The sequence below is a fragment of the Dendropsophus ebraccatus genome, chromosome 6, assembly GCF_027789765.1.
Source record: "Dendropsophus ebraccatus isolate aDenEbr1 chromosome 6, aDenEbr1.pat, whole genome shotgun sequence".
Classification (NCBI taxonomy): Eukaryota; Metazoa; Chordata; class Amphibia; order Anura; family Hylidae; genus Dendropsophus; species Dendropsophus ebraccatus.
Genome location: NC_091459.1, coordinates 25,219,307 through 25,238,952, shown reverse-complemented (window position 1 = coordinate 25,238,952; position 19,646 = coordinate 25,219,307). Strand labels below are relative to the sequence as shown.

The 19,646-nt window shown below is 40.9% G+C and overlaps 2 protein-coding genes across 2 annotated transcripts in view; both read right to left on the bottom strand.

The window, feature by feature from the left end:
• Positions 1-6,127, bottom strand: part of LOC138794706 (cytochrome P450 3A9-like) — a 38,400-nt gene extending 32,273 nt beyond the window's left edge. The window contains exon 1 of the mRNA XM_069973534.1: positions 5,969-6,127. Within this exon, the coding sequence (XP_069829635.1) occupies positions 5,969-6,039 (71 nt within the window). The 5' untranslated portion in view covers positions 6,040-6,127. The remainder of the gene's footprint in view (positions 1-5,968) is intronic.
• A 5,580-nt stretch (positions 6,128-11,707) lies between these two features.
• On the bottom strand, positions 11,708-18,329 carry LOC138794705 (protein ripply2.2-like). The gene is made up of 4 exons (XM_069973533.1): positions 17,585-18,329; positions 15,032-15,098; positions 13,557-13,627; positions 11,708-12,153 (listed from the first exon to the last, which is right to left on the bottom strand). The coding sequence occupies exons 1-4, from the start codon at positions 17,809-17,811 to the stop codon at positions 11,982-11,984; spliced, it is 537 nt and encodes a 178-aa protein (XP_069829634.1). The 5' UTR covers positions 17,812-18,329; the 3' UTR covers positions 11,708-11,981.
• Positions 18,330-19,646: the final 1,317 nt, after the last annotated feature.

Sequence of the window (19,646 nt, the reverse complement as noted above, 5' to 3'; positions counted from 1 at the left end):
GCCTAATACCACATACTACCCAGCCTAATACCACCCAGCCTAATACCAAATACTACCCAGCCTAATACCTTATACTACCCAGCCTAATACCTAATACTACGCAGCCTAATACCACCCAGCCTAATACCTAATACTACCCAGCCTAATACCTAATACCACCCAGCCTAATGCCTAATACTACCCAGCTTAATGCGTGATACTACCCAGCCTAATACCTAATACTACCAAGCCTAATATCTAATACTACCCAGCCTTATACCTAATACAACCCAGCTTAATACCTAATACCACCCAGCCTAATACCTAATACTACCCAGCCTAATATCTAATAACACCCAGCCTAATACCTAATACTAACTAGCCTAATACCTAATACTACCCAGCCTAATACCAAATACTACCCAGCCTAATACCTTATACTACCCAGCCTAATACCTAATACTACGCAGCCTAATACCACCCAGCCTAATACCTAATACTACCCAGCCTAATACCTAATACTACCCAGCCTAATACCTAATACTACCCAGCCTAATATCTAATACTACCCAGCCTAATACCTAATACTACCCAGCCTAATACCAAATACTACCCAGCCTAATACCTAATACTAACCAGCCTAATGCCTAATACCACCCAGCCTATACCTAATACTACCCAGCCTAATACCTAATACTATTCAGCCTAATACCTAATACTACCCAGCCTAATACTTAATACTACCCAGCCTAATACCTAATACCACCCAGCCTAATACCTAATACCACCCAGCCTAATACACAATACTAACCAGCCTAATACCTAATACTACCCAGCCTAATACCAAATACTACCCAGCCTAATACCTAATACTACTCAGCCTAATATCTAATACCACCCAGCCTAATACATAATACTAACCAGCCTAATACCTAATACTACCCAGCCTAATACCAAATACTACCCAGCCTAATACAGTACCTAATACTAACCAGCCTAATACCACCCAGCCTAATACCTAATACTACCCAGCCTAATACCTAATACTACCCAGCCTAATACCTTATACTACCCAGCCTAATACCTAATACTACGCAGCCTAATACCACCCAGCCTAATACCTAATACTACCCAGCCTAATACCTAATACCACCCAGCCTAATGCCTAATGCCACCCAGCCTAATACCTAATACTACCCAGCCTAATACCTAATACCACCCAGCCTAATACCTAATACTACCCAGCCTAATACCTAATACTAACCAGCCTAATACCTAATGCCACCCAGCCTAATACCTAATACTACCCAGCCTAATACCTAATACCACCCAGCCTAATACCTAATACTACCCAGCCTAATACCTAATACCACCCAGCCTAATGCCTAATACTACCCAGCCTAATACTACCCAGCCTAATGCGTGATACTACCCAGCCTAATACCTAATACTACCAAGCCTAATATCTAATACTACCCAATCTAATACAACCCAGCCTAATACCTAATACCACCCAGCCTAAAACCTAATACCACCCAGCCTAATATCTAATAACACCCAGCCTAATACCTAATACTAACTAGCCTAATACCTAATACTACCCAGCCTAATACCACATACTACCCAGCCTAATACCACCCAGCCTAATACCAAATACTACCCAGCCTAATACCTTATACTACCCAGCCTAATACCTAATACTACGCAGCCTAATACCACCCAGCCTAATACCTAATACTACCCAGCCTAATACCTAATACTACCCAGCCTAATACCTAATACCACCCAGCCTAATACCTAATGCCACCCAGCCTAATACCTAATACTACCCAGCCTAATACCTAATACCACCCAGCCTAATACCTAATACTACCCAGCCTAATACCTAATACTAACCAGCCTAATACCTAATGCCACCCAGCCTAATACCTAATACTACCCAGCCTAATACCTAATACCACCCAGCCTAATACCTAATACTACCCAGCCTAATACCTAATACCATCCAGTCTAATACCTAATACTACCCACCTAATACCACCCAGCCTAATAGCTAATACTACCCAGCCTAATACCTAATACCACCCAGCCTAATACCTAATACTACCCAGCCTAATACCTAATACCACCCAGCCTAATGCCTAATACTACCCAGCTTAATGCGTGATACTACCCAGCCTAATACCTAATACTACCAAGCCTAATATCTAATACTACCCAGCCTTATACCTAATACAACCCAGCCTAATACCTAATACCACCCAGCCTAATACCTAATACTACCCAGCCTAATATCTAATAACACCCAGCCTAATACCTAATACTAACTAGCCTAATACCTAATACTACCCAGCCTAATACCAAATACTACCCAGCCTAATACCTTATACTACCCAGCCTAATACCTAATACTACGCAGCCTAATACCACCCAGCCTAATACCTAATACTACCCAGCCTAATACCTAATACTACCCAGCCTAATACCTAATACTACCCAGCCTAATACCTAATACTACCCAGCCTAATATCTAATACTACCCAGCCTAATACCTAATACTACCCAGCCTAATACCAAATACTACCCAGCCTAATACCTAATACTAACCAGCCTAATGCCTAATACCACCCAGCCTATACCTAATACTACCCAGCCTAATACCTAATACTATTCAGCCTAATACCTAATACTACCCAGCCTAATACTTAATACTACCCAGCCTAATACCTAATACCACCCAGCCTAATACCTAATACCACCCAGCCTAATACACAATACTAACCAGCCTAATACCTAATACTACCCAGCCTAATACCAAATACTACCCAGCCTAATACAGTACCTAATACTAACCAGCCTAATACCACCCAGCCTAATACCTAATACTACCCAGCCTAATACCTAATACTACCCAGCCTAATACCTAATACTACCCAGCCTAATATCTAATACCTAATACTAACCAGCCTAATACCAAATACTACCCAGCCTAATGCCTAATACCACCCAGCCTTATACCTAATAATACACAGCCTAATACCTAATACCACCCAGCCCAATACCTAATACTTACCAGCCTAATACCACCCAGCCTTATACCTAATACTACCCAGCCTAATACCTAATACTACCCAGTCTAAAACCACCCAGCCTAATACCTAAAACCACCCAGCCTAATATCTAATACTACTCAGCCTAATACCGAATACTACCCAGCCTAATACCTAATACCACCCAGCCTAATATCTAATACTACCCAGCCTAATATCTAATACTACCCAGCCTAATACCGAATACTACCCAGCCTAATACCTAATACTACCCAGCCTAATATCTAATACTACCCAACCTAATACTACTCAGCCTAATACCTAATACTACCCAGCATAATACTACCCAGCCTAATATCTAATACTACCCAGCCTAATACCTAATTCTACCTAGCCTAATACCTAATGCTACCCAGCCTAATACCTAATTCTACCTAGCCTAATACCTAATACTACCCAGCCTTATACAACTACTACTACCCAGCCTAATTTCTAATTCTACCCAGCCTAATAACGAATACTACCCAGCCTAATACCTAATACTACCCAGCCTAATACTACCGAGCCTTATACCTAATACTACCCAGCCTAATACCTAATACTACCCAGCCTAATACATAATACTAACCAGCCTAATACCAAACACTACCCAGCCTAATACCTAATGCTACCCAGCCTTTCTCAGTTAGTGATTGGCTGAGCGAACTGTCACTACTGAGTTAAGCTTGTGTTAGAAGTAACAGCGGCTATAGACAGCAGGGGACACTGACGACTGCATCAGGACATCGGAGGAGCGTGGAGAGGTAAGCATAGCAGGTTTGTTATGTTTTCTTTTATGGCAGCAACATGTTAAAAATGTGCAACTGCTTGTTAACCCCTTTATGGTGCGTTCACACCTACAGGATCTGCAGCTGATTTTCTGCAGCAGATTTCATTTAAATAACTGAACACAGCATCAAATCTGCTGCAAATCTGCTGCAGATCCTGTAGGTGTGAACGCACCCTTAAAGAGGTTTTCTGGAAAAAATTTACTTTTTCCCTAAGCACAGTCTGACCCCTGAACCCCCTGGCGATCTCTGGATCGGACCCTGCATGATTCGGTTTATGCTGAATGTGTCTATCCAGTTATAGCAAACATACAGTGTGTGAACATGGTGAGAAATTGAAGGATGACAAACATTAAAAAGATGCAAAAAAAAAAAAAATTATATATATTTTTTTTAATGCTAAATATTGGACAGCTTAAAATAAGGCTAAAAACTGGTGCATGAACATGGGCAAATAGTGTTTTAGCTTTTTATTTTTTATTTTTTTTACAAAGATTTAACTATTTCATCTTTACTAGGCATGTTCCACTACTTATCACCAGAAGGTGGCACTATTGAGCAAGTTCTTTCCTTTTGAAAATGAGTTACTGTGCATACAGTTTTTTCCCCAAAGAGCATTCCATCACGTCTTGTAAGACTCCATATGCCAGTTTGGCAATCTTCCCAAGGAGACACACTACTCCCCTAGTCCACAAACTAAAGGTCCCCATACACTTTAGACTTTGAGTGTCCGAACCTGCTGGTCGCTAGGGATCCCGGCCGGAGCGTATACTATGGGGGAGATTTATCAAACATTGTGTAAAGTAGAACTGTCTCAGTTGCCCCTAGCAACCAATCAGATTCCACCTTTCATTCCTTACAGACTCTTTGGAAAATGAATCTGATTAGTTGCTAGGGCGGCAACAGCACATATTTTTTTTGTATAAATCACGGCCGTTGTTGAAATCGGCAACAACGGACGTAGTTATACGAAAATATACGTAGTGTGAACATAGCCATAAGGTGTATGGGGCTGCCTAGAACCACCACCGAAATCACAGCCGACCCCTTTGTGCAGTCAGAGATAAGCCGCAGCAAGAGTGCTCTAGCTTAGCTTACCCATTTCCATAGACAACACAGGAATGCTCGGCGGCGCCCAACGTTCCTGTGTTTGGAGACGACGGGCTGTGAAAGAGAGATGTAACTGACGGCTGAATGATCGTTCAGTTTTCAGTTATTAAAGGTGTGTTAGGGTCTTGAAGGATTGATGGTCTTTTCTGTCTTTTAGATCATTGTTTCCTCTGGTTTTTTTAGTGCCATTCCCCATAGTTATTAGATTGGCAGCTGATCTGAACTAAAAGCCTCCATACTCTTTACACTTCTGCAGGAAGAGCGATTTTCCAGGGGGATTCCCATAGAAAATCCCTCCAACTCTGGACAGTTCCTGTCTCGGCCAGAGATGTCAGCAGAGAGCACTGTGTCAGGCTGAAAATAAAACATTTCCTGCAGGACATACAGCAGCTGATAAGTATGGGAAGACTTGAGATTTTTAAATAGAAGTAAATTACAAATTTATATAACTTTCCGACACCAGTTGATTTGAAAGAAAAAGATTTTCGCTGGACAACCCCTTTAAACGCTTTATGACACGGTCTGGGTGCAAACATATTAGTAAATCTCACTAATTTTTTTTATAGTGCATTTAATATTTCACTATAGACCTTGTGTGACATCTGGCCACAGAAAAGAATTCCAGAAAAATACCATAAAAAAACAAACTGCTCTATGTGAACCCAGCCTAATGTCTAATAGAGATGAGCAATACCTCTAAACCATGCATCGTATGGACGGTAGAGCTGCCTGCAGCAGATACATGGCTTCACTCTCTCTATACAGATGATAGTTATTAAAGGGATTATCCAGCGCTACAAAAACATGGCCACTTTTCCCCCTCTCTTGTCTCCAGTTCAGGTGTTGTTTGCAATGAAGCTCCATTGACTTTAATGGAACTGAGTTTGAAACCCAACCAATCTGGAAACAAGAGAGGGGAAACGTGGCCATGTTTTTGTAGCACTGGATAATCCCTTTAAACATTAGCAGTCGCAGTCATAGTACACATGTACTTTTACTCACAGTAAAAACAACAGTAACAGGATTGCCAGCAATATCCAGGTACCAGGCGAGAGACTTGGTATAAAGCTCATGATGCTTCCTGACTTGTTCCTTCCAGCTCTCTGAATATTCTCATCACAATCTGTGGTTTCAGTTTACTCCTCTCTGTTCCTACGCTGCCACTACTTCCGCCTTTAAGAGAACAGTCACATGACCCCATTGCCTGCCTGGATATTTCAGTGTTGAAGAGTTGTCAAGGAGCTGACTGAGTAATGTGTTCATTCCCGCCTGATGAGAATGGAATATAATATCCAGTGCTCATATATGATTTCATTTTTAACACAATGTGAATAAAGTAGAGAGCCGGGAAAGGGTTCCAACATGAATATGAATACTGTATAATGTAACTCTTCATGAGCCTTTATACCCACTAATGAATGGATTTTTCTTGCTCGACTGGTTTACTTACAGCTGAGGTTACATGCACAACCAATTTCCAGAACATCTGATCTGGATATAATTTTATTCTGAACATGTAATCGATGTGAACCTGTACTGCAAATTTGGTTAAAGGGGTTATCCAGCGCTACAAAAACATGGCCACTTTCCCCCTACTGTTGTCTCCAGGTTGGGTGGGGTTTTGATTCCATTGAAGTAAATGGAGCTTAATTGCAAACCACACCTGAACTGGAGACAATAGTAGGGGGAAAAGTGGCCATGTTTTTGTAGCGCTGGATAACCCCTTTAAGGACTCAAGTCTATTGGTCCTATTACACGGAGCGAATTTACACAATTAACGACAAACGATCACAATCGAGATTGTTTATCGTTAACCTGAAATTGTTCACCATGTTACACAGAACGATGGTCGTCAGTTAAGATCGTTACTACGATCGTTTATTCCTTCTGATCCCAGCAAAACAGTGAACGATGTGCAATTACACTGAACGATTAGGCTAGGTTCACACTGCGTTTTCAGCATCCGTTTAACGGATCCGTTTTTTTTAACGTCCAGAAAAATAGAGTCAGCAACGTTTTTGGTCCGTTTTGGTCCGCCAAAAAAAACGGATCCGTTTTTTTTTATAATGGAAGTCAATGGAAAAACGGATGCACACAAATGAATCCGTTTTTTGCAATCCGTTTTTCATGCGTTTTTTGCAAAAAACGGATGCGTTAAACGGATGCTGAAAACGCAGTGTGAACCTAGCCTTAGTGAACAAATGCGGAATTACTGCAAACGCTTAGTGAATGATTAGTGAACGATTAACGATTTTTTTTAGGTTCAGATCTAAATCAACGATCAGCGACATCTGAGCGATTTTTTGATCGTTGCCTGCAATTGCACAGAACGATTATCGTTTAAATTCGATCAAAATATTGATTTTTTGCACGATAATCATCCCGTGTTATGCTGCGTTTACACGGACCGATTATTGTTAGAATTTTCGCAATAATGATCGCATTTGAGCGATAGTCATGTAAACACAGCAAACGATCAAGTGACAAGCGAGAAATCGTTCATTTTGATCTTTCAACATGTTCTCAAATCATTGTTCGCTAAAAATTCGCAGATTTCTTTGTGTAAACAGTTTTTCAAAGATTCACCCTATGTGAAAGATGGGCTTAAGCAATCTTTAAAACGATCGCAATAACGATTTTTCTTACAAATTTTTTAACAATTTTTCTAACAATTTATTCGTCTAATGCTACGTTTACACGGAACGATAATTCGGTCGATCATACGATTAACGATTTCGAAGTAACGATTTTTTTTATAACGATAAGCATTTATACGGAACGATATATCGTACGGAAAATTCGTTTTGCAATCGTTTTGCGATAGCTTAAGCCTATCTCACACATAGGAAAAATCGGTGAACGACTGTTTACACGGAACGATCTGCGATTTTTTTGCGAACGAAAAACGACGATTTAAGAACACGTTCAAAGATCAAAATGAACGATTTCTTGCTCGTCGTTCGATCGTTCGCTGCGTTTACACGTACGATTATCGTTCGAATTCGATCGTTATCGTGCAGATTCGCACAATAATCGTTCAGTGTAAACGCAGCATTAATGCTGATTGTTATAAAAACCAAATCGTTGCTTCAAAATCGTTAAACGATCCATTGGGCGAATTATCGCTTTGTGTAAACATAATAGGGCCCTATCACAGCATTGTAACCTGCTAGCAAATCTCTCATCAAATCAAATCTCTATAGTTGCCCGGTCAGCTATAAGGGTTGTAGCGGTCACTCTTGTGACTGCGCCGTATACTTTTTTTTCCTTTTAAGGGTGCATGCTCACTACGGAATGGCGACATAACCTGTCACGCATTCCGCAGCTCACACCTGCTCGCGGACTGAGGCGCGTGCGTGCGTCTCCACCAGTGTCATAGACTTCATTCTATGCACAGGCGGATTCTGTCGTCAGTCTAAAGAATGAACATGTTGCCCCCCCCTCCCCCAGCAGGCTGCCGGCCTTTAATTTGCAATTTTTCTTTCAGAAAATGGAAGTGCAGAGATGCTTATCCTCTGGACTTTAGTTTCGCTGAGAGACAAAGTGGTTTATCTTTGACCTAGTAATGTGCAAAGTCCAAAGTGATTACAATAGCATTACATCAGCCATATGTACTCACACCACAATAACCGACTCAAGGTGACTTACTAATATAGCTTACATTTATACTGCTACTCCATACACGACCAGTCAGAGATAAGTGTATGTTCCCTGTAAATGGGCCATCTTTTCTGCCCTGCCCCTTCTGAAGTAATATTTAGTAACGTCCATTCAAAGATACTGGTGTCCGCAGAAATGGTAAACGTCCTATTATATGGAGCGATTATCTGAATAATCAAGCCGTCATATAATAGAGTGTAAACCTGTCTAAAAATAATCTGTTGGTAATTTAGAGGACACTGGTGACTGGTCAGGACCTGGGCCGAATGTGAAACCTGGACTAGCTAGGAGGGGAATGACAGACCCCACTACCAATCTTTTCTGTCATTCCATAAAAATCTAGGCCTGTAAACAGCCTTTACCAATAGTCCCTTAGCAGGTATATTATTTTGGTTATAGAGATTTATCAAACATGGTGTAAAGTGAAACTGGCTCAGTTGCCCCTAGCAACCAATCAGATTCCACCTTTCATTTTCCAAACAGTCTGTGAGGAATGAAAGGTGGAATCTGATTGGTTGCTAGGGGCAACTGAGCCAGTTTCACTTTACACCATGTTTGATAAATCTCCCTCTTCATAACCCTATTACACGTACGGTCCATCTATTTTTGGACCACAATATATATATGATATGTCCCTATAGCACATGGGGCACTGAGGATAAAGGTCATTTTCTTACCTGGATCCTCAGCACCATTTTCAGTAACTTTGTAGGCTATTAGATATGTAAATTAGGCAGTTTAGTGCATTTTTAGGATTGTAGGGTCCTGCATATTACATATACAATGGACCAGTCAAACAGGATAAGGCCCTATTACACGGAGCAATTATCGTTTAAAAATTCGATATAACAATCAAAAATTAGCGATTATCTCTCCGTGTAATAACACCCAACGATCGAACCACGAATGAAAAATCGTTCATTTTTGTTTTTCAACATGTTGAAAAATTATCGTTGGTAGTTCGCCAATCTTTCGCATATCTGTTTGTGTAATAGGTCTTTCACCGATAAAACGTGTTGTGTAGGTAGTCCTGAGGAACAATTTACTGTTATGAACGTAAAAATGATAGTTCATAACAGTAATCAGTGAATGTATAAACCTCAGAATCGTTTGTTATAAAATCGATAGTTTTCACTAGTGATCGATTGTTATTGCGAATCTTTAAACGATAATCGCTACGTGTAAGACGGGCTATAGTAATGATACTGTGTACTCGATAAACCATTCATTGAACATGATTTGTCCTTGAGAAAGCTGTAATCCTAGAAAAGTCAGCTTTTACCCATATACTTTGAAGTGACACGGGCTAATGGGGCAGCACACTTTAAGAAGAATCTGCAAAAGCAATTGACCTCCAATGTAACCCTAACCTAGGTGTAAAGTTAAGAACTCTTAGCAGCACAGTGCTGACACTCTGCACCCATACAGATCCACGTCCATAGAGTTAAACTGCAGCTATCAGAAAACAGATGTAAACACTGACATGTCAACAGCTGGCCATGACACCAAAGGTTAAAATGGTCATTTCACACTTCTGACTTTGTGAGTGTTATGAGCTCAGATTGCGACACACACAAGAAAACCCAGCAACAAACTGCAAATGTCACGTAGAAAAATATATTATAACAATGCATTTAACTAAATGAGCTATAAATGCTGATGACGTATTAAAAAGGCATAATAATAATAGTGAAAAAATATTTTCATGTACATTCAGATTCTATGTTGTGAGCTACACAACCAACAGAGGCAATTTACCCAATTTGGACCAAGCACGGTCCTTTAGGCAAGGTTCACATAGCGCAGTTTTTAAGAATTTTTATATACAATTTTCAAGCCAAGGCCTGGATTGGATCTTAAAGGGTTAAATAGGTATAAGGGGGGGGGGGGGGGTATTCATACTACATATAGCTAAACTTGTACTTTGAACCAACTGTGGTAGCACAGGACAATAAAATGGCTTTTATCTCATTGAGCCACATGACATATATCTCTCGTCAAACAGGTTTCTATAGCTGTGACACAGTTATACATTGTGAATATTAGTTCCATATATACAGTAAAATGTTACTAATTGCTGTATTCTATACACAGCAGCTGTTAACATAATATAAACTACCTGTGTTTCATTGTTTGGGACAGTGATTTGCAGTCATGTGACCGTCCCTGATCTTAGTATATACAGTGCCAAACTGGCCCACCAGAGGGTTGGAGAATCCTCCGGTGGGTCCCCAGCTTTAGAACCTGCACTAACACTGAGTGACATGTCTTTACTCACTGGTACTTCATTGGTGGGCCCCAAGAATCATTTCCTCTGGTGGGCCCCAGATCGACACTGAGTATATATTGTCTTTAGTGGCCATTTCATTATGGCACATTAACTCTGTAACAATGTAAAGCGAGACCAGTGTGGGATTTAGCAGGTGAGTATAGGTATTTGTTAGCAGCTCCTTAATTTTTTTTAAACCTGTAAACCACTATAAAGTTACCCAAAAATATTTTCATTTTCAATTGGAAGTATGAGAAATTAAAGGAATACTCTGGCGAAAATCTTTTTCTTTCTAATCAACTGGTTTCAGAAAGTTATATAGATTTGTAATTTGTAATTCTATTTAAAAATCTCAAGTGTTCCAGTACTTATTAGCTGCTGTATGTCCTGCAGGAAATGTTTTCTTTCCAGTCTGACGCCGTGCTCTCTGCTGCCACCTCTGTCCAAGACAGAAACTGTCCAGAGCAGTAGCAAATCCACATAGAAAACCTCTCCTGCTCTGGACAGTTTTTTTGCCATGGACAGAGGTGGCAGCAGAGAGCACTGTGTTATACTGAGAAGAAAACACCACTTCCTGCAGGGCATACAGCAGCTGATAAGTAAATTACAAATATATATATATATACACTGTATATATATAAAACTTTCTGATACCAGTTGATTTGAAAGAAAAAGATTTTTACCGGAGTGTAATATTTGGAAATAAACACATGGTACCTGATTTTTCAATATTTTATTAATAATATAAAAATATTCAAAGAAATTGAATGAAAATAAATAATTATATAATACACATTTTTACATTAACTGCTAAGTTCATATACAGTATATATATATTTAAATATATGGTTAGTTTATAAAGATTTAGGAAAGGAAAGTGACAACCAATCTTTGCACATTTCCGACCTGTGGTTATCTCTGTTAGGGCCACTGCACGGTAAGATATGAGTTACTGCAGGGTTATAATGCAGGACGGTCTTTCAGACGGACGCTCGCTACTCCAAGAAATGAGCATACAGAACAGACGGCCCGCTACATTAACTCACAATTAAGATGCTGTATGTATATAATATATGTACACAATTATCAGTCCGATTCAAATCCTGAATCTTGCTCCTCTTCACTGTTCTCTTCATCATTGTCTGTGTCTGACTCAGAGTCGTAGAAAGATAAGGTGGCCTGGACTGGAAAACTTTTTAGTAAGTCGTCTGCTTCCACATACATGAGATCTAGTGGCTTAGATCTGGGCCAAAATAATCTGAAAGAAAAAAAAAAATCTATTAATACTACTATTTTTCAGGGAGAGATATATAATTTGCCATCAGGTTTTTCAATAACATGTTTGATTAATAAGGTTCTAACTGATCATGAAGGTCTGGTGCACCCATATACCGAGACTGGAGCTGGGAGGGGAGCTGTCTGTACATGTACATAGTCTAATGGTTCGTTTACACAGACAGATTTATCTGACAGATTTTGGAAGCCAAAGCCAGGAACAGACTATAAACAGGGAACAGGTCATAAAGGAAAGACTGAGATTTCTCCTTTTTTCAAATCCATTCCTGGCTTTGGTTTCAAAAATCTGTCAGATAAATCTCTGTGTGTAAACGCACCATAAGGGCCCGTTCACTACAGAATCAGCGCCAAAATTCTGTGTGTAACCCCCATACGCGGAATCCTGCCTGCTATCTGTTTGATAGGGCTCGTGCGCCTCCGCTCTCCGCGTCTCGCCACTCAAAGAATTGAAATGGGAATTTCGTTGCCGATTCCGTAGTGTGAACGTGCTGTATCCCGTAATCTATGAATCCGCAATTCCGTACTAGAATTAGTGCACATTAATGTCTATTCGGCTATTCACACGATCAATAGATTCCAAGGACGCAAACCAATCCTAAAAAAAGGACATGTCCTAGATTTTTTTGCGGATTCTCTTATAGAAATCAATGGGATCCGCTATTTTCAACGGACTGTAACCTTTTGGCATCTGTATTTCCGTAAAAAAATAAATAAAATAAGGGTGAGTCGTTATATCGCTCGAATTTAAACGATAATCGTTCTGTGTAATTGCAGGCGACGATCGAAAAATCGTTCGTGTCTCGTTGATCGTTGATTTAGATCTGAACCTAAAATTATTGTTAATCGTTCGCTAACCGTTCACTAATCGTTCGCTGTAATTCCGCATTCGTTCGCTCAAGTTCTGCATTTGTTCACTAATCGTTCAGTGTAATTGCACATTGCACATTGTTTTGCTGGGATCAGAAGGAATAAACTATCATAGTAACGATCGCAATAATGATCGTATCTAACGGCCCTCGTTCTGTGTAATATGGTAAACGATTTCAGGTTAGCGATAAACAATCTCGTTTGCGATCGTTTATCGTTAGTCGTTAAAAATCGCTCTGTGTAAAAGTACCCTAAGCCCGGGGTAGGGAACCTTGGCTCTCCAGCTGTTGCAAAACTACAACTCCCATCATGTCTGGACAGTGAAAAGTTCCCTACCCCTGCTCTAAGCACATACGAAAACTCCTATATGAACGAAAGAACGTGTCTCCCAGCCACTGTCCATACGTAAAAAAAAAAAGGGACTGGTTTCAACATCTGTTTTCTTTTAACTACTTGCTATCAGCATTTACTTCGCTCTTTAACAGTAACACGTCTTACCTCACAGGGTGGTTGTAGTCTACAGGCTTCTGTCCAGCTTGACGATTTTCACACAGGCCTTTGGCATATGGCTAGGATAAAGAAGGAGCATGTTAGCATGGGTACAAGCTGTTTTCTGCATCACGGCACCTTCTCAGCATAGTGTGAGAAAGGCCACATTATGACCTGTATTCTACACTGATCGCTCAACCATGGAGACATTTCATATGTTTTCTATGTGAAGAGGTAATCGATAAAGCAGCAGAACACAAAAGGTTAATGGGATCAGTCACTGGCGCTATAGGAAAGATTGACTTTGACAGATTGATATATATACACCAACTTTAAAGGAGTTATCCAGCACTACAAAAACATGGCCACTTTCCCCCTACTGTTTTCCCCAGTTCAGGTGCGGTTTGCAATTAAGCTCCATTTACTTCAATGGAACTAAGTTTCAAACCCAACCCAATCTGGAGACAACAGTAGGGGGAAAGTGGCCATGTTTTTGTAGCGCTGGATAACCCCTTTAAACCAAAATCTTTTTAGTCTAAATCAACTGGTTTCAGAAAGTTATATAGATTTGTAATTTACTTCTATTTAAAAATCTTCACATACTTTAAAATCACACACACTTTAAAAAAGTCTTCACATACTTATCAGCTGCTGTATGTCCTGCAGGGAGGGGTTCCATTCCAGTCTTGCACAGCGCTCTCTGCCACCTCTGTCTAGAGCAGAAGAGGTTTTCTATGCAGATTTGCTGTTGCTCTGGACATTCCTGTCTCAGACAGAGGTGGCAGCAGAGAGCACCGTGTCAGACTAGAAAGAATACACCACTTCCTGCAGGACATACAGCAGCTGATAAGTACTAAAAGACTAAAGATTTTGAAATAGAATTACAAATCTAAAACTTTCTGAAAATAGTTGCTTTGAAGAAAAAAGACACATTTTTGATTGTCTTCAAGCCAAAAAATATTATCTAGATTTGCACTGACTTTGAGCTGTTACCTGGATAAAAAAAAACTATAGATACTACTGGTGAGCTGAAGAAATATACAGGTATAAATGTATATACAGCACAGAAATACAGGACTATAACTATACAACTACACATACTAATGCACAAGTCATATGTATCACCCTGCACACAGTATATATATATATATATATATATATATATATATATATATATAGTGACTAGCAATATCCTATTTTTCTTGCTTTAAAGGGTTAAAGGGGTTATCCAGTGCTACAAAAACATGGCCACTTTCTTTCAGAGACAACACGACTCGTCTCCAGTTCAGGTGCGGTTTGCAATTAAGCTCCATTCACTTCAATGGAACTGAGCAGCAACACCCCGCCCAAGCTGGAGACAAGAGCGGTGCTGTCTCTGGAAGAAAGTGGTCATGTTTTTGTAGCGCTGGATAACCTCTTCAAGTGTGAAGAAATCATGGAAATAGCAGAAGGTCCATTGTTTGGCCATGGGTTGTTATACTCACCAAGCTTTGTGACAGCAATTTTCTGGAGCTGCTTTGAGTCCATGGTCTCCAGAATGAAACATGAGGCCTGTAATTTACAAGAGGGAAAGTTACAAATGGTGACAAACTATTGTATTATTGACAAAATAAAGCATAGTAACAAATAGACATGGGAAATGGGAAAAGAGGCTTTAATACTCTTTATACAGTAAGTCTAGTTTTATATGTGTGTAATATAAACACATTGGGGGAGATTTATCAAACATGGTGTAAAGTGAAACTGGCTCAGTTGCCCCTAGTAACCAATCAGATTCCACTTTTCTTTCCTCACAGACTCTTTGGAAAATGAAAGGTGGAATCTGATAGGTTGCTAGGGGCAACTGAGCCAGTTTCACTTTACACCATGTTTTATAAATCTCCCCCATTGTTACATTCATATTATGTTTACAAGTCCTGGTCCAACCGTGGTTATAATGACCTGAACTGACGGCATCACCAAAATGTGTTTGTGTTAGGTCTATTATACTGGCCTCGGACACAGCAGATGTAGGCTGTAAGCCTGTAACTTAAAGGGGTTATCCAGCGATACAAAAACATGGCCACTTTTCCCCCTCTCTTGTCTCCAGATTGGGTGGGATTTGGAACTCAGTTCCATTGAAGTAAATGGAGCTTAATGGCAAACCACACCTGAACTGGAGACGAGAGAGGGGGAAAAGTGGCCATGTTTGTGTTGCGCTGGATAATCCCTTTAAAAAGGTTGTGCCATCATTAAAACGTAGAGTAGGTATAAGTGTCTGATTCAACCATGTTTTCCTTCAGAACGGGGTGGTTTTCACGCATGTGCCCTTGGTTATGTCTGGCAGCTATGACTGCCCTCAGCTATGTCTGAATAGGGCTGTGCTGAAGACACATGAATACTGCTCCATCCTTAGGGTATAAACACACACACCGTATAAGCAGCGTATTTACTGCTGCGATACGCAGCAAATACGCAACAAATACGCAGCAGATTAGATCTAGATAACTGAACACGGCATCAAACCTGCACCATCAAATCTGCTGCAGATCTGCTGCGTATAATGGCCCTATTCCACGGAACGATTATCGTTCATTTTCGGACGATATCGACCGCTACGGACGATAATCGTTCCGTGGAATAGAGTGCAACGATCAGCCGACATCGTTCATGTCGGCTGATCGTTGCAGTCGCTTGTTTTTCAACATGTTGAAAAACAAGCGACTGATATAGCAGCGATCTGCTGCCGTCGCTCCGCTGAATAGGAGCATCGGCAGCAGACGCTGCTATATCCTATGGGCTGCCCGGACGATCAGCGATCCTCCGAGCAGCCCCCCCGCAGCACCCCGCCGCCCCTCCCGCACTCACCCGCTCGCTGCAGCCGCGTTGAATAGCGGCGGCAGCGAGCGGCGAACGAGGAGCAAACGAGCGCTAATAGCGCTCGTTTGCTCCTCTAAAACGGCCCGTGGAATAGGGCCATAAGGTGTGTGTTTGTACCCTTAGGGTACAAACACACACAGCAGATATGCAGCAGATACGCAGCAGATATGATACTGTGTTCAGTTATTTAGATCTAATCTGCTGCGTATAGCAGCAGTAAATACGCAGCGTATATGCCGTGTGTGTTTGTACCCTTAAAGGGATTATCTAGCGCTACAAAAACTTGGCCACTTTCTTCCAGAGACAGCACACCTCTTGTCTCCGGCTCAGGTGTGGTTTGCAATTAAGCTCCATGAGTTACAGAACCCAGAGACACCCAAACTGGGGACAAGTGGTGCTCTCTCTGGAAGAAAGTGGCTATGTTTTTGTAGTGCTGGATAACCCCTTTAAGGGAAACTTGGCTCCCAGCTTGCATCTCTACACCACCACCACTACCAAAGATTATAAGAATGACCCCTTTCAGGCACTTTTAGTGAAAAATACAGAATAAGACAACTTTTATATATTATAGTCGCTCTAAATGCCCTTTAATATGAGTCACAGAGTTTTGTGAGCTGTCCATGCTGCTATATCTACTACCCCGCCTATCATAATGTATATTCCTGAGTAATAATATGCCATAAAATGACAAAAAAAAAATAAACAAAACATAAAATTTCTCTAATCCACATGTGATTGGATTAGAGCTAAAGCTTTGGCTGTCCAGACATGATGGGAGTTGTAGTGTTGCAACAGCTGGAGAGACCAAGGTTCCCTTCCCCTGGATTAGTGTTTAGTCATAGAAAAGTATATTAAATCTACACATACAGGTAGTCATGCCTAAAAGTAAGGATTATATTACAGTAATAACATTACCCCTAATGATCACTGTATAATACAATAGGATAAAGGTCACTGATCCCATCCATGGCCCCCAGCCCCTGTATAAATGTATTACCCCAGCCCCTGTATACATGTACATGTATTACCCCAGCCCCTGTATACATGTATTACCCCAGCCCCTGTATACATGTATTACCCCAGCCCCTGTATACATGTATTACCCCAGCCCCTGTATACTTGTATTACCCCAGCCCCTGTATACATGTATTACCCCAGCCCCTGTATACATGTATTACCTGTGCTCTGCCCCCCTGCTAACACGGATACATCCACTTGGGTAGGGTCTCCTCCTCCTGAGACATCTGCAGCTTAGGCAGTCCACATCCAGAGAGGATAGCCTGCAGTCCTCCGAGCCAGCCTGCCCCTTCACCAGAGTCTGCTCCATCTGCACACTGTCCCTCCAGCTGATCTCTGGGCTGTTAGCCCCCTGGCAGCTTTTATAGCCCAGCCTGGCCCTGCCCATTATTTACCTCAGCTATGGTGGCTATAGGAGCCCAGAGGAGGCCCTCACCCCCTGTGTGTATAATGGACTCGTGCAGGAGCCCAGATGGTGAGGGGACAGATATAACAGAGACGTGTGAGTGACACCTCCACAGGTCCACGGGCAGGACAGAGCAGTCACCTTACCCTGATGGCATCCACAGCCCTGTCCACCCCCTGACCTCACCCACAGCTGACAGGGCCTGGGATACTACACACCATCTGCAGCTATCTATCTGTTATCTACTATCTATCTATCTATCTATCTATCTATCTCTCCTAATCTCCTATCTATTATCTATCTATCTATCTATTATCTATCTATCTCCTATCTATCTATCTATTATCTATCTATCTCCTATCTATCTATCTATCTAGTAAATAATATAGAGCAGCACTCCAAAGAGCAACATGTGGTGCCAGCGGTTAATCCCGACCAGGGATTCTGTAGCTAGTCCAATGATATATATCCCGCAGCACACAAAAATAAGTGAAAAAAAGTGAGGTTTATTCCATCAGTGAAATAACATGCAGCATTAGAAGTGACGCGACGTTTCGATTATCTCCATCTTCACTTGAAAATGATGATGGAGATCATCGAAACGTCGCGTCACTTCTAGTGCTGCATGTTATTTCACTGATGGAATAAACCTCACTTTTTTTCACTTATTTTTGTGTGCTGCGGGATATATATCATTGGACTAGCTATCTATTTATCTACTATCTATCTATCTCCTATCTATCTATCTATTATCTATCTATCTCCTATCTATCTATCTATCTCCTATCTATCTATCTATCTATCTATCTATCTATCTATCTATCTATCTATCTATCTATCTCCTATCTATCTCCTATCTATCTATCTCCTATCTATCTATCTCCTTATCTATCTATCTATCTATCTCCTATCTATCTATCTATCTATCTATCTATCTATCTTCTATCTCCTATCTATCTATCTATCTATCTATCTCCATCTCCTATCTATCTATCTATCTCCTATCTATTATCTATCTATCTATCTATCTATCTATCTACCTATCTATCTATCTCCTATCTATCTATCTATCTATCTATCTATCTCCTATCTATCTATCTATCTATCTATCTATCTCCTATCTATCTATCTATCTATCTCCTATCTATTATCTATCTATCTATCTCCTATCTATCTATCTCCTATCTATTATCTATCTATCTATCTATCTCCTATCTATCACCTATCTATCTATCTATCTATCTATCTATCTATCTATCTATCTATCTCTCTCTCTCTCTATATATATCTATCTATCTATCTCCTATCTATCTATCTATCTATCTATCTATCTCCTATCTATCTATCTATCTATCTATCTCTCTCTCTATCTATCTACTATCGCGCTTCCATCCATCTTTATCATCCATGTGTCTCATATTTCTCTCTGTCCTATCTATATCCATCCGTCTCCTCTCTATCTGTGATATTGTGGGTGCCTGCAGGTCAGTGTGTTGGGATGTACATATGTGCTCTGCCCTCTCCGATAACCTTTATGTTGTATATAAACATGGTGTCAGCCCATGGTACGAGACACAAGACAGATGATACAAGCCACAATTCACACTAGTAGCGTTACCAGCGCGCTCTTATGGTACAGATAAGCGGCAGCTGCCCGGGGTTACAGGGGCCATGTAGGTGAGTGCTCCCCTGGTAGGAGGCCTGGCTGCCCCTCAGTCACTGGGCGGGGCGCATGCGCAGTGCGGGGCGCGGGCTGACGTGAGGCGCTGAGGGCTCAGGCTCGTGTCTCGGCTTTTCTCACCTCTCCTCCGTGTTTG